At 48.7% G+C, this 14,165-nt stretch overlaps 5 protein-coding genes across 5 annotated transcripts; 2 read left to right on the plus strand and 3 right to left on the minus strand.

The window, feature by feature from the left end:
• Positions 1 to 2,360: 2,360 nt before the first annotated feature.
• LOC112879908 (defensin Ec-AMP-D1-like) lies at positions 2,361 to 3,056 on the minus strand. The gene is made up of 2 exons (XM_025944339.1): positions 2,882 to 3,056; positions 2,361 to 2,677 (listed from the first exon to the last, which is right to left on the minus strand). Exons 1-2 carry the CDS (start codon positions 2,940 to 2,942, stop codon positions 2,499 to 2,501), a joined length of 240 nt encoding a protein of 79 aa, XP_025800124.1. The 5' UTR covers positions 2,943 to 3,056; the 3' UTR covers positions 2,361 to 2,498.
• Positions 3,057 to 3,680: 624 nt separating this feature from the next.
• LOC112880802 (non-specific lipid-transfer protein C6-like) lies at positions 3,681 to 4,423 on the plus strand. The gene is made up of 3 exons (XM_025945551.1): positions 3,681 to 4,050; positions 4,149 to 4,220; positions 4,320 to 4,423. Exons 1-3 carry the CDS (start codon positions 3,681 to 3,683, stop codon positions 4,421 to 4,423), a joined length of 546 nt encoding a protein of 181 aa, XP_025801336.1.
• Positions 4,424 to 4,701: 278 nt separating this feature from the next.
• Positions 4,702 to 5,256, minus strand: LOC112880803 (pectinesterase inhibitor 8-like). The gene has a single exon (XM_025945552.1). The coding sequence runs from the start codon at positions 5,254 to 5,256 to the stop codon at positions 4,702 to 4,704; it is 555 nt and encodes a 184-aa protein (XP_025801337.1).
• Positions 5,257 to 5,611: 355 nt separating this feature from the next.
• LOC112879905 (pentatricopeptide repeat-containing protein At2g46050, mitochondrial-like) lies at positions 5,612 to 7,263 on the plus strand. Its single transcript, XM_025944336.1, has one exon. The coding sequence runs from the start codon at positions 5,633 to 5,635 to the stop codon at positions 6,944 to 6,946; it is 1,314 nt and encodes a 437-aa protein (XP_025800121.1). The 5' UTR covers positions 5,612 to 5,632; the 3' UTR covers positions 6,947 to 7,263.
• Positions 7,264 to 7,353: 90 nt separating this feature from the next.
• Positions 7,354 to 12,767, minus strand: LOC112879906 (transmembrane protein 184A-like). The gene is made up of 6 exons (XM_025944337.1): positions 12,415 to 12,767; positions 11,265 to 11,338; positions 8,970 to 9,119; positions 8,553 to 8,838; positions 8,115 to 8,348; positions 7,354 to 7,980 (listed from the first exon to the last, which is right to left on the minus strand). Exons 1-6 carry the CDS (start codon positions 12,571 to 12,573, stop codon positions 7,660 to 7,662), a joined length of 1,224 nt encoding a protein of 407 aa, XP_025800122.1. The 5' UTR covers positions 12,574 to 12,767; the 3' UTR covers positions 7,354 to 7,659.
• Positions 12,768 to 14,165: the final 1,398 nt, after the last annotated feature.

A 14,165-nucleotide genomic window follows, 5' to 3' on the forward strand; every position in this document is an offset into this window, starting at 1 on the left:
ATTAGCCACCTAGATTCTCATAATCACATAATAATCTAGGGAACCCAACTACCCAACTAGTAGAAGGCCAAAAGTACAACCTCCTATAATCCATGGATCCCAACTTTTACAATACTAGTAGCATTATAATTTGATTGGCTAAAGACTAAAGAGAGCTAGTGGATGCCCTTAGCTCATCCAATTACACGTGTTTACTAGGAATCCAAAATGCATAATTAGTCAACATTTCAACTTTTTCTCAAAAGATACTTTTCGTACGTTAATCCAAAATAGACTTGAGCAAATTTAGTCCGGTTCGAGTTCGGTAGGCTAAGCCCGGCCCGCGGCTACAATAGAATCGAGCATGTTGAAAAGGCCCGCTCCAACTATTTACTTAATTTATTTTTCCACGTAAAAATGGTGCATGGCTTGGTCTCGCTACTTTATCATTTGTCCTGGTTAGTTTTAGTCTGGAACTAATAAATTTTAGTTCCGGATCCAACGGCTAAGAAGCGGCAGGGAGTTTTGGTCCTGGTTGGACTTTGGAGTCACCAACCGGAACTAAAAGTCACCATTTAATCTCGGTTGGTAACTCCAACCAAGACTAAAAGTCCAAAATATTTAAGTCCCAAATTATAACACCAACCGAGATTAAAACGATAACCCTTTAGTCCCGGTTGGTGGCTCCAACCCGGCCTACAGGGTCCTTCACGGGTTAGTTTAAAAGGAAGGTATTCTATTTAAAATCACATGTGTTGTGTAGGTAGGGTGGTAAAGAAGCTGTGCGTGAGGCAAGGGGTTCAAGTCTAGGCATGGAGTAAATTTTTTATCTTTCCACGGATCTTTAGTTCTGGATGTGGAAAACGGGACTAATAATTTGGATTTTTAGTCCCAGATTTATAGTCTCGATTTCATAATCGGCACTAAAGAGGTTTGGGAATCGGGACGATGTTTCATCATGTACATGCTTCAGCATATTTTTGGACCTAAAACTTTTCGGATTTTTTGGCACGATTTTTGCTAGGGTCTAATCCAAAATAACTTGAATTTCATTGTTGACTTTCTAAAGGAAGAATTTCACTATGGATCGAGACTACGATCTAGCATTGGATTTACTTCATCTAAGACCATGGACGGTGTGTTACAACTTGCAACATTCCTCCCGGCAGGATAAGCCTCGTACAGCGTGCATCTCCTATCCTCGCTCTCCGTGCTGATGCGTGCATACGCTGGTGTCCTACACACCCTTAAGCCTATCAGATCACTTGCCAAAGGATAACAAGATAAGGGAACCATGTGCTGCTGGCTCATGCTGACACGTACGCCATCCGTCAAAGCATCTTCGGTTCCCGGTTGGTGATCGGATTCATGCACGAGAGGAAGCCGATCGAGCACGTACCACGTGTCGTGGGGGCACAGCGAGAGTGGTTGGTGGCGTCCAAATCATGCTGCGGATAATAATGTCAGGCCTAGCTTTGTTGAGGGAAGAGGAAGACGTGACAAGGGCGAGAGGCCAGGAGGCGGTAGCACTCCATAGGCCCCCGCCTACGTGTGTGATACCATCAACCTCATCAGTTCATCATCTGCCCTGCTACTAATCCAATGGATATTTCTTCTTTCTGTTTGAAATTGGATCGTTTTGAACTTCTAAGTATATAGATTTTATTATGCATCTAAATACATGTTATGTTTGATAAAAAAACTATGTATCAAAGAAAAGCCAAAACGACCTATAATTTCGGAGAAAGTATCACTGAAAGCTGTTAGAAAGAAAAAGAAATATATAGCACCGAGAGCAATGCAATGTTCAAGGATGGTTATACTTAACTTTCTTATAATTGTATCGAGATTTTTTAGGCTTGTTTAATTAGAGCTTTCTCACCAGTCTTTAGCAACACCAAAAGGACAAGGTTTCAGTTTACACATCTCATCTGTGTCAGTCTCACCATCTAGCAACTCGCACAACAGCGTGGTTATGCCATGGACTTTCCAAAAGGTTGGTGGGCTATTTGGGCCAGTGGAAGCAGAATGGACTTTCCAAAAGGTTGGTGGGCTATTTAGGCCAGTGGAAACAGAAAACATCGTACATACTTGTCGTTGGCCCCAACATGGTGAATGGGTCATTTTTCTTCATTTCTTACTATGGGCTTCGGGAACAGCCCAGGTTTAGCTTACAATTCAAATGTTGTTTGCTGGATACCATGGGCCAGCCCAGGTGTCCGAATGGTTCTAGCCGTTTGCAATTTTCCACTTCTACAAAAAAAATAGCAAAGAAAAATAAAATAAGTCGGAGAAACCGCATGGGCTACTTACATATGTTTATTTTATTCATCTGCTTTTATGGTATTTTTAAAAACGAACAAGATAGGAAAACTGCCAATTATATATATATTTTTAGAAAAAAGGCAGGCTGGGCGCAACAACAGCACCCCCTCTCAACGGGTGGAGCCATGACTGATGCATACATGTTTTATTCTTATCAGCACATGTACGCAGGACGCCAGGCATCATCAGCTAGCCTAGCAAGCCTTCACGCAGAAGCAGCGGGCACGGAAGCCTACGCACTTGCCGCCGCTGAAACCTTCGGTCTGGCAGACGCTCGCGCAGTTCGCGTCGCGCGCGCAGGGACCCTTGTACCGGTGGCTTGGCGACTGGCACTCCCTCGCCACGGCCACGCGCACCGGGCCCTGATGCATCTCTGCACACACAAACAACCCAATCATCAACAGCATGCGTGTGAGCGATGATCTTGGATGAATGACTACATGGATGCAAGCCCTGCTATCTGATGGGTTCAAGCCCGGCCTGTCTCCTACGTGGAACTATGAAGATCTTGCAAGAATTGTACTGCTAGATGTGCAGAATTATTCCAAAATCTCAAGTCCTCAAGGATTAGACATACCATTGGAACCCAGGAGGAAGAGGAGGAAGATGACAGCGAGAAGCTTTGGGGAAAGATCCATTGTTGCTTGTGGAGGGATAGAGGAGGAAGACTACTATGGTGGATGCTGAAGGGACAGATGGAACTATCAAGAGTAACCCCTTCTTATAGCAGCAGACAAATAGGAAGCTTCTAGAGCAACACGCACGTTTACTGCTGTGCTGGTGCTGTAGGCAGAGTGGCAGCCACAGTTGTGCTCTGATGTTGTTACTGCCTTACTGGATGCATGCTCATCTTCTGCATGTTTCTCATGAGACAGGAGTGCTGGTGAGTCATGCCAGATGTCTTTTGTCTTCATTCCTTGAGGTGTGTGAGAGTTGCTTGCTTGAATCGTTTCTTCGACACCAAGGATGCTTGCTTCTTTCAAAAAAAAAAAAAAGTACACCAAGGATGCATCCAGCATCTTACATGGAAGTATGTGCATTAACAGTTCTTGGAGTTTCTGCTTTATGCCACACCTTTACCATGTACCCCAACCTGAAATCTGGATGCATGTATACTCTAGAAAAATAAAAATTATCATAGAAAAATTAATCTTGTGAAGAAAAAAATCCATGGCAAAAATTTGTCCATCGTAGTGTCCATCCGAAAAAAAAAGGCACTTCTGGGACAGAGCCTGGGTGCAGCCCGTACGCTGCCAGCAAGGCAGCCCCCGTGCCCACGTCAGCGTCCACGGCCTCTACATATCAAACCGGCCGGCCATTACATGCAACGAAAACCAAACCCTTCCATGCGCGCACGTCCCGCACCACGCGACGGCATGGCGGCGCCGCGGCGGCGGTCCGGACCGAGCTTCGCGGCCTGCGCCCTCCTCGCCGTCACCTTCCTCGCCGTCGCGGCGGTGGGGGCGGCGGCCGACGACCAGGCGACGACGTGCGTGCCGTCGCTGCAGCGGCTGCTGTCGTGCCTGGACTTCATCGAGCACCGGGCGGACGAGATCCCGGTGCCGTGCTGCGTGCAGGTGAGGACCACGGTGGCGCGGCAGCCGTGCTGCCTCATGCACGTCATGCGCGGCGACGCCGCCAGGCTCATCGGGCCCGAGTTCGATGGCGCCCGCGCCATGGTCAACGTCACCGCCGAGTGCCTCGGCGACGCCTCCGTCCTCGTCGCCATCACCCGCAACTGCTCGGGTTCGTTCTTCACTAATCCCTGAAAATTTCGTTCTTCAGGTGAACTTTAATTTGATTGATCGTGATCGTTCTTGCTTTGCTTGTTCTCGATCTCGCAGGCAAGCCGCTCCCGCCGCTGACACCTGAGTTTACCTTTACCACTGCCGCGGTGCCGCCGCCATCGTCGTCAGGTGAGCTACTAACAGATTGATCTGGTTCTGCAAAAAGAATTTGATGTGATGTGCTGATTTCTCATTCGAACATGGATCTTTTCGCTCCTGCCCGTGCAGGAGCAACCAGGCTGCAGGTCTCGTCGTCTTCCACCTCATTGTTACTAGCCCTTCTTCTTGCCAGCATCGTCTTCTATGGAGCCTTTGCAGTTCAACGAAACTAGCGTTGGTCGATTTACTAACTCGATTACGTGTTCATGCATATGAGTTGCCCTTGTAGATTTATGTGTCTAGGTAAATACAGACATGCAGTTCCATGTTCCAATTTATTAGAGGGCATGACATGGATCTCTCCTTTTGTTTAGTTTATACGGGTGGATCGAACTTGATTGTGCTCAGTTTGCTCTCTCTCTCCATGCACGTTCAAGAACATTAGCAACGAATGCGCGCGCCATGTCAAAGATCTATTATTGCTCAACGCGACGCGCATGTGCGGCATCGTTCACGGCCTAACCGGCGGCGTCGAGGGCAAGAGGGACAGGGCAAGCTCGATCTCGTCGTCGAGCCCGCGGTCCGCGCCGGCCAGCGGCGAGTGCTGCCCGGCGGCCGCGAACGCGCCGTCGCAGCGCGCGGGGGTGCCCGCCGCCTCCGCGAGCAGCGTCTGCGCCCGCTGCAGGCCTGCGCCGCCGCCCCGGGCCGCGCCCCTCGCGGCGCGCCCGAGCCGGCGCACGGCGGCCGCGTACTCGGCGGCGCAGGCGGCCAGGCAGTCCCGCCGCGCGGGGACCGTCTCGTTCGCGCGCATCCCGGCGAGCCTGTCCCCCGTGGCCTTGGCCGACGCCCTCGCCATCCGCGCCGCGATGGCGGCGAGGCCGCGCGCGTCGGCGCTGGCGCTGCCCCCGTCGCGCCCCAGCTTCCAGACGCAGTAGTCGTAGCTGCTCCGGTCGCCGGCGGCGTAGCGCTCGCACTGGTCCTGAACCAGCGTGGCGGAGGCCACGCACGCGTGCGGGACGAGCAGGAGGAGCGCGGCGGCGCAGAAGAGAGCTTGGAGGGAGGCCATGGCGAAATCCAGCTTGGTTCTTCTGGTGCTCTTCGATCAGATCCTATACATAAAACGATGGTTAGTTTGGAACGGTAGAAGTGAGTTAAATTTGCGCACGTTGGGTAGCGTAAATGAGATGAGTGGGATCGTTGCAGAGTTGAATGTGCTTGGCGTTTTCCTCTTTTTTTCCCCGTCCCTTGGGTAGAAACAGTACAAGTGAGCCCATCAGGGAGGTCTGTCCCACAAAAAAAGAAGAAGAGCAGTTCCTAAATTTGGGCCGGGATCGATACGGCGCCAGGCCCATCTAACAAGCAGGTCCAGCTTCCAAAAATCCTCCTCCTCTCTCTTGGACAGACTAAGCTTTCGGCTCATCGCTTCAGCCAACATTGCAGCCATGGCGCGCTGCTCCCACGCCAAGCCGTTCTGCGCCACCGCGCCTCCCCACCTCTCACGCCGCCGCCGGCAGCTCTCCGCGAACGCCACCTCTCGGGCCGTTTCCACCAGCAAGGCACCGTTGCCGGACCTAAACAAACCGGCCAAACCGCCGCCGCTCCTCCCGCGCCCGAAGCTCCCCGTCACCACGACCACCGCCACCGACAGCGCCGGCGACAAGGATTTCGCCAAGAAAACACCGCAGGAAGCCGCGTCCGCGCCTCCGTCCTCGTCGGGCGCCGGCGACGTGCTCCGCCTGATGGACGCGCTCGGCCTCCCGCCCGACGAGGAGGTCTACGTCTCGCTCCTCAGGGACTGCGCCGACGCCGCGGAGGTCGCCGCGGTGCACGCGCACGTCGCGTCTCTTTGCGCCCCCGCCGGTGACCTCCCGCCGCCGCTCGCCAACCGGGTGCTGCTCTCCTACGCTGCGTGTGGGGACATCGGGGACGCCCGCCGGGTGTTCGACGAAATGCCGAGCAGGAACGGCTTGGCGTGGGCGACCATGGTCTCGGCCTACTCAGACAGGTGCTTCCACCACGACGCAATGCGCCTGTTCGCACACATGTGTCACGAAGCACGGGACCTCACCGACGACAGCTTGGCCCATGCCATTGTGGCCGTGCTGCGGTCATGCACTCGCGCGGGCGAACTACGTCTTGGTGAGCAGGTACAGGCGCTTGTCGTCAAGAAAGGCAGAGTGTGTGGCGACATCGGCAGCTCACTGGTACAGCTCTACTGTGAGAGCGGCGGCCTTCACAAAAGAGCTCGGCAGGTGCTTGCGATGATGATGCGGCACCACTGCCAGGAACCCGTTCCGGAGGCGGCGTGGACGAGCTTGATCACGGCCTACCACCGGGACGGCCTCCTGGACGAGGCCATCGACGTCTTCAGGGACATGGTGCCCGCTGGCGTTCCCAGGAGCAGCTTCTCCCTGTCGAGCATCCTCGCCGTGCTTGCAGAGTCAGAGAACCGCCAAGGGTGCTGCGGGCGGCAGGTGCACACCGACGCCATCAAGCGCGGGGTGGACACGAACCAGTTCGTCGGCTCTGGGTTGGTGCACATGTACGCGAAGCAAGGGCGGCTGGCGGATGCCGCCAGGGCGTTCGAGGCGGTCAGTGGCAAGCCTGACGCAGTGTGCTGGAACGCCATGGCCATGGCGTATGCTCGCGGCGGAGGGTACAGGGAGGCCGCGAGAGTCATGCACCGGATGAAAGCTGCCGGTATGAATCCTTCTGAAGAGATGACGGATGCGGTAAGGTTGGCATGTTTCAGATGAATATGAACTGCCAGAGTGCGTAACATGACTGTGCAGTCAGTGTACACTAACCCAGCCGTGTCCGATTCAGAAAATAGTGGCCGTGCCAACCACAAAATCCTCCAGTGATACCACTTGTATACTACCTGTGACTAACAATAGTCAGTCCGGTCGATGTCATTTGAGCGTCGATACTTCTTGTCTTCTTGAAGGCATCTTTTTCAGTTAGGATGACCGTGGTACCATGTTTTGTATAAGTATAATTTACAACAAGCACCGCTCATTAATCATTACCCAGCCCTTTGTAATGTGGATTAACTATGGTTTACAGCATTCAAGCATGAAGTGTGCTACTACAGCAACAGGAAAATTAAATCCATTATTCCAACTCTCATCTGAGCTTGTATGAAGTATAGTGAATCCATATCTCAGTGCAATCTTGCAAACTATACACGTGAACATTTATAAGATCAGTACAGAAACCGCGTTCAATAGACACCCACCTCATCAGCAATGGCAAATCTGAGACATGTTGCTTACACTCCTGCCTCATACTGACATCACATATTCCGTTGACATTGATCTTTTAACCCACCCCGAAAAAAAAGTGAAGATGCCCTTAAATGGGCGAACAATGAAACAGAACCAACAAACGACATTTCTATGTACAACGTAATCTAGGATCAGCTCAACAGCGCTACTGCCCATTTACACCCCAAATATACAGCACCGGGTCATTGTTCTCTTACATCAGGAATCGCAGGGACCTCAGCAGGGTAATCAGATAAGTCTACACTGAGGAAGTTTGAAAGCTCGTATGGTTCTGTGGAAGTAGCAGTTTTGATTTCCATGCTTTGAGTGGGTGATGTTTCTGCCTGATCTGCCTCATTCAGAAGTAAGCTTGACATTGCTGGCGCTTTTGAGCTCACAACAGTGACTTCCGCCAGCTCTACTATGTGCTGTCCAGTTGGCACGATTGTGCTAGGGCTGTATTTTGTCGGTTCATCCTCCTCTTCGTTACTGTAGAGCACATATTCATGATACGTAGGTGCAAACTGCAACATGGGAGAAAACAGTTAGACGAAAAAAAAAGTTCAAACTGAAATCTGGAAATTGAAATACAGACATCGTGCACATGTTTTGCATCTGGGACCAGGCTGATCTGCGATAAGAGTGAGTACTAATTTACCTGGTGCACAGTGTCATGATAGAAGTCGTTGAATTTCATAGCATGAAGAAGGCTTCCCCTGAAACCACCAAAAGGACGGGCATTGGAGCCAGCGTATTCCTTATAAGAGAATGCAAATCGATGCCCAATTGCTGCTATGAGCATCTCAACACATAGCACAAAGTTCTGGAGATAAGCAGCTTCCTCAGCGTTTTTTATGAATCCAGATTTTGCAGCAAGGAAAACCAGCACACCCTGTGAGAAAAGCTTTCGAATTATTTTTCTCAAACAAAAAGCTTTCAAATCATTAAAAAAACATATTTCACTGAGTAACAACAAATAATAGATGGCATCATTTTGCTTGCAAAACTACCATCACATGTAAGAAATCTGAACAGACTAGTGGCTCCCAAGTAGATTCTGAGAAAGAAATTAATGTATCCCTACAATAGACTTTACCTGCCAATACGTGAGAAACACGACTGATTTGATTATGATGAACTTTGGGACAGGGTTATATGGCTGAAGTAGATCTCTGCATGCCGCATAGAATAGTGCAAGAGCAAAAAGTGCCATAGAGTATGAGATTGTATAGATGATAGTTATGTATAGATAAGACTGGTTGACACTGAAGTTTCCATCTTCATATTTTCCTTTTGCGTAAAGTATGAATGTGATAACAACCAAGATTGGTTTCAGGATCACAAACTGAAGACACCCTTGTTTGCATCTCCTTATAAAACGCCTGTCAGACAAAAGTTTCAACCATTTAGCACTTGCAATGTCATAATCCATGAGACAAAAGGTTTTTAAAGCATGTGGACAAGCACAAACTTTTGTATTGATCATTTAATCAGACAAAAGAGAATTACGCACCCATCCAGAGGAATAGCTGGTAAACAGCAAGTCATCAGAAACCATGAGGGTTTCAGAGACTGGCCATTCAAACTTACCACCACAGTGCCAGGACCTCCTACCCACGCCAGGCAAAGTGAAAAGAAATTGTAGATGACCCAAGCATCATAGCTGAAACACAATCCAGCAAGCAAGTTTCAATATGATTCTAGCTTTGCATTTGTCAGGGAACTACAGATACAATAAACAGGACCTTGACCATCCTAACTGAACAGCAGCAGGAGGTAGAATATTTAGGACAGCTAATCAAATTACCTCCTAAGCAAATAAATAAATGCAATAATCAATAACACAAAAAAGTGAATCTTCATGTCTCTCATTTGCCAGTAATTACACCAGAGCATTGTTAAGAATCCACAACATACCAGCAGAGCTTTTCAAGAGGACCAAAATATTGTTCTTCATCCTTTTCATTATGGAAAGAAGGATCAGACAAGGACATTATGCACGATATATTTGTGATTGTATAACTCTGGACAATGCTATCCTGTAAAAGTGCTATGATGGAATCAATGATGTGGCTCTAAAGTTACGTGCAATAAGTGTTTTTCTTCGCAACATAGCTGAGGTCAATTTTGCGAAGACAGTGAAGACTGAGTCTTTAAAAAGAAAAGGAGGGGGGAACCTAAACCACTAGGATAAGACCCCCCCCTGGATTTGTCTCAAAAGAGGCAATCTTCAGTATTCACTGATTAAATGGGAGTCCATAGTTCCTATGCCCATGGGCACTAAGCAATGGCTGTCAGCATATATGTGCGCACCAAATACACAACAAAAAATTCCAATAAAAATGCTAGGTAAACATATCATGAAGTAATTGGGTATGGATAATCGTAACAGGACAACAAAAAATAGATAGAAAGTTCAATTATAGTGAAAACTGAAAAAGAATGATCAAAAAAGAAGTAGCTAGGCATCAACGTATCTGGAGCATACAGTTTCAAACAAATTGTAAAAATAAAATGATCCATTAGACAAATAAAACAGGATCTAGGTAATTTTACATTTACTGGAGCCACCAAAGCATTAGCAAGTAGTTAATGTGAGTGAAACAGTTCAGAGTGTTAGTTATGGAATAATGTACTCCAGATGGTTTTAACCTACTCAACTCAGTGGATTACATAAAATCAAAGGAAGTTAAACTTGCTATTATGCTAAGATCCCATCTATTTCAGACTGTAAGAAAAATTGACCCCATAAAAACGGGAAAAAACAACTCTTACATCACCTATTCACCCTCAGACATCATCAGTAAGAGAGCAAATTAATAGTAGTTTAAATTTGATAGACAGTTCAACACAAACGATCACAAAACATATATGGCTTGATCACATAGTTGTTAGGTTGTGGATCTAGTTGCAACGAAGATTTATACAACTGGAGTGTTCAGCACTATCACTCACTAACAAAAAGTACTAATTACAAAGATGTCAAAGAAACCATCGACCGCCGTTTTAGACCATTTGCTAATGAAGACAATCCACATGAGGCACTATCACTACAAAGATGTTCAGCACTACCATGAGGCATGCATAGCTAGAAAGACAGTCCACATGATCAATTCTCTCCATGACTTGATCCCTGATTGGATAAGTATGCAAACAATTGAAATTCAGCTAATTAATCAGCAGGAACTGCACTCCCCCCCCCCCTCCCCAACACACGCACACACAGAGTTTTGCGACAAAAAAACAGTAGGAGACGCTTTTGTACTGGATGTTATAAGTATCCTGCCCCAATCCTTTAAAACACCAGTGGGGATATTGCTAATTCCGTAACTAATATATATTCAAGACTTAATTCATCATTCTTTTGAACTAACATTCTTGCTTTGGATCAGATCGTGCATCATTACTGGTCGAGTTGACTAGCAAAAGATCATAGTGCACTAACATAAGCAAATTGAGTTACTTCTCTATGTAAGGCATACCAAGGCAAACTGGCACTACAGGTAGTTTCAATACTATAACCAAGTTGCAAGTTCACACCCTTCCCACATTAATAGCTTTGCTTTGTTTCATGCAACACTGCAATTTATCATGGGTTAAGATGATGGATCATATCAACTTACAGAGCTTAAGCCAGATGAGTGCTAAAAAGAGGGCAGTACAACAGCAGTTTCATTACTTAGTTCATATTATGAGTCCAACATTATCAATCGGAAATGCAAGTATACATGTTTCAAGTGATATGAACATGCATTAGGTGACACAGAATAAAATAAGATAGGTTTCGAGTTACAAGTGGTTGACTTACATTTCTCGAATAGAATTGAAGTAGATTGCCTTATGCGGTAAGACAAGAGAAAGAAATGACATCACCGCATACACCTGAAAATAATGTATGTATACATAGTTAATAAGATAAAAGCTGAACATGTACGAAATCATCAGTAGATGATGAAACTATACTATTGAACACAACCTACAGACATTACAATTCCACACTGACATTCAACATTCACATTACCTGCATCTAGAGTTGTCACAATAATTTAATAGAGGACAAAGATATGTCAAAAAAATCCTAACCAAGCACTCTAATATATCTATATCTAACATTACATGGCTGATAAACCATCAACCATGCAGGAAACAGAACTGGAATAGTAACGTTTCTAAAATTATTTGCCTTGCTTGTTCTTAGTTTCACTACAAATTGATTCTGTGAGATGGTCTAGATAATATTTGAACAAATGAGCCAGGGTACAGAATGAGAATATAATGCGTTCAAAATTAATTCGATGGGACAAAGTAAAGGATATCCAAGACAGGGCACACGAAAAGAATACAACCCATTCCACTCAGTATATTACTTAAACTTGCACAGAGCTATAAGGTTTAATATTAATAGTTCCAACCATCATTTTCAGCTTCAAGTACACCAGCTATCTGTTGACACGTGCTTATCACGATATAAGTACACCAACTATCTGTTGGTTGCAGTGGAAAGTAGAAAAAATCAGAAAAAATGGCTTCATTATCCATCCGAAAGCAAACATAAAAAATTGATGAACAACATTCAGAATACCATATTACTCCCCAAAACCGCAATATCAGTACATCAACCTTCTCAAACAGGGGCCCTTGTTTTCCTTAAAGACAGATTTATCAACGCTACGGCAGCTGCTTCATACTATTTGCCTACCAAGCTATAAATGCATACCCAACTCATGTACAAATATCAATAAATGAATTGTTGCTACACCTAGCAATAAATTTTGCCTAAGTCACAGCTGTACAAGGAATTGAGTTGGAAATGAACACCAAGTCAAGGCTCGCCCTCAAATAGCGGCAACGAGCTAAAAGCGCTGAGAAAACAGCTGCAATTCGCCTGCGGAGCTGGGTACCGGGTGGCGGGGCAGAGAGGGGGGGAGGGGAGGGGAGAGCGGGCGGCGGCCGCGTACCGGGACCATGAGGATGATGCGGACGATGAAGCGCTGGTGCGTGGGCTCGGCGTAGTGGAGGAGGTGCCGGTGCACGAGGCGCAGCGCCACCACCGTCGCCGCCGCCGCGGAGGCCAGCGCCGCGGCCGTGTACGCCGCCGCGGTGGCCCACCCCTCCATCCCGTCCCGTGCCGCCCGCCCGCCGGCCCGCGCGCGGGGGGGAACCCTAGGGCGGCTCGCGGCGAGTGGGGGTAGGAGGAGGAGGAGGCGGGGAGGGGAGCGGGAGCAGGCAGGCGGAGGTGGCGATGTCGGGGGGGAATCGAGATTCGAGAGGGGGTGTTGGGGGAGGAGCCGAGCGCGCCGGGGAGTCGGGGACGGATGTTTCCGCGTGGCGTGTCAAAATTCTGGGTTCCTGAATTTTGACTCTTTTTCTTTGAAAGATGGATTTGACTTTTGACTGCTGGGAGCTGTGCGGATCTGAACGCTGGAGTTTCTTGTCTTCCGGGGAGCAGGAACTTGCGCTGCAATACACGAATTAACCTCTACTGGATCAAGCTACTATTTTACTTAAAAACGATAAAGTTCAATTTTAACCGTGTAACTATCACCTGAGTTCGATTTTGATCATCCAACTTCAAAACCGGATATTCTTGACCATCAAACTATCAAAATCTTTTATATTTGACCATCGGACGGGTTTACCGGATGGTTTGGGTAATATAGATGCAACGTGATGGTGATTTTGCTAACGTGGACGTCATATAGCGGCAGGACCCACTTATCAGCTCTCCTCTCTCACCTCTCCCTCTTTCCTCATCTCCCTCTCTTCTCTCCTCTCCTCTCCCTCTCTTCTCACCCTGCGCCAGCCGGCACCCTCCACCCGCGCCTCTCCAGCTCGCCCAACCAGCGGCGAAGCTCCAGCTCGCCCTTCGTCGTCCGCGCACGCTGCACTCGCCCTGCCACCACCGCCACCTTCACTACCTCTGATGGCGGCGGTGACTCTGCTCCGTCTCCTCGCCGCCGCCGCCTCCTCCGCCCCCTAGATGGCGGCCAGGATGCCGATGACGCATTCCCGCCCGTGGCCTACCATTCCCTCATCTAGCAGCACGAAGAGGAGCACCTTCGCGCCCAGTTTCGCGGTCGCCAGCTCCCGCACCGCGGCTACCACCCTAGCCACGAACAGCGCCGGAACTGGCCTTGCCGCCTCCTCCATCTCCCCCGCCAGAACCTGCAGTGCTGCCACAACCTCCCCCACCGCGAACTTCTCCTCCGCGCTCAGCAGCGCATCCCTGGCGTCTGCCCCGCTCGCCGACGCCGAGGCGAACAATGACGCTTGCGGCGGGTGGTGCACCGGCAGCCTCCACTGTGTGAAGCTTTGCTACGCCGATGATGAGGATGAGGAGGAGGACGACGGCCCGGCGTTTCTCTGCACCCGCTGGTGCTGAAGATTCCGCGGGAGAAGAGCGCCCGCGGCGGAGCTCGAGCTCGCTCGACCGGCGGTGCAGCAGGAGCGAGAAAGAGAGAGAGGGGAGACGATAAAAGAAAGGGAGAGAGAGGAGGGCTAATAGGTGGGCTCTCGCCACATGGCATCCACGTCACCCAACCCACCCAGCAAAACCGTCTGATGGCCAAATATGAACAGTTTTGATAGTTCGATGGTTAAGAATACCCGATTTTGGAGTTGGATGACCAAAATCGAACTCAGGTGATAGTTGGATGGCTAAAAATGGACTTTACTCTAAAAAAAGATCAAGCTACTATCCTCAGCTCCC

Source organism: Panicum hallii, chromosome 2, assembly GCF_002211085.1.
Source record: "Panicum hallii strain FIL2 chromosome 2, PHallii_v3.1, whole genome shotgun sequence".
Classification (NCBI taxonomy): Eukaryota; Viridiplantae; Streptophyta; class Magnoliopsida; order Poales; family Poaceae; genus Panicum; species Panicum hallii.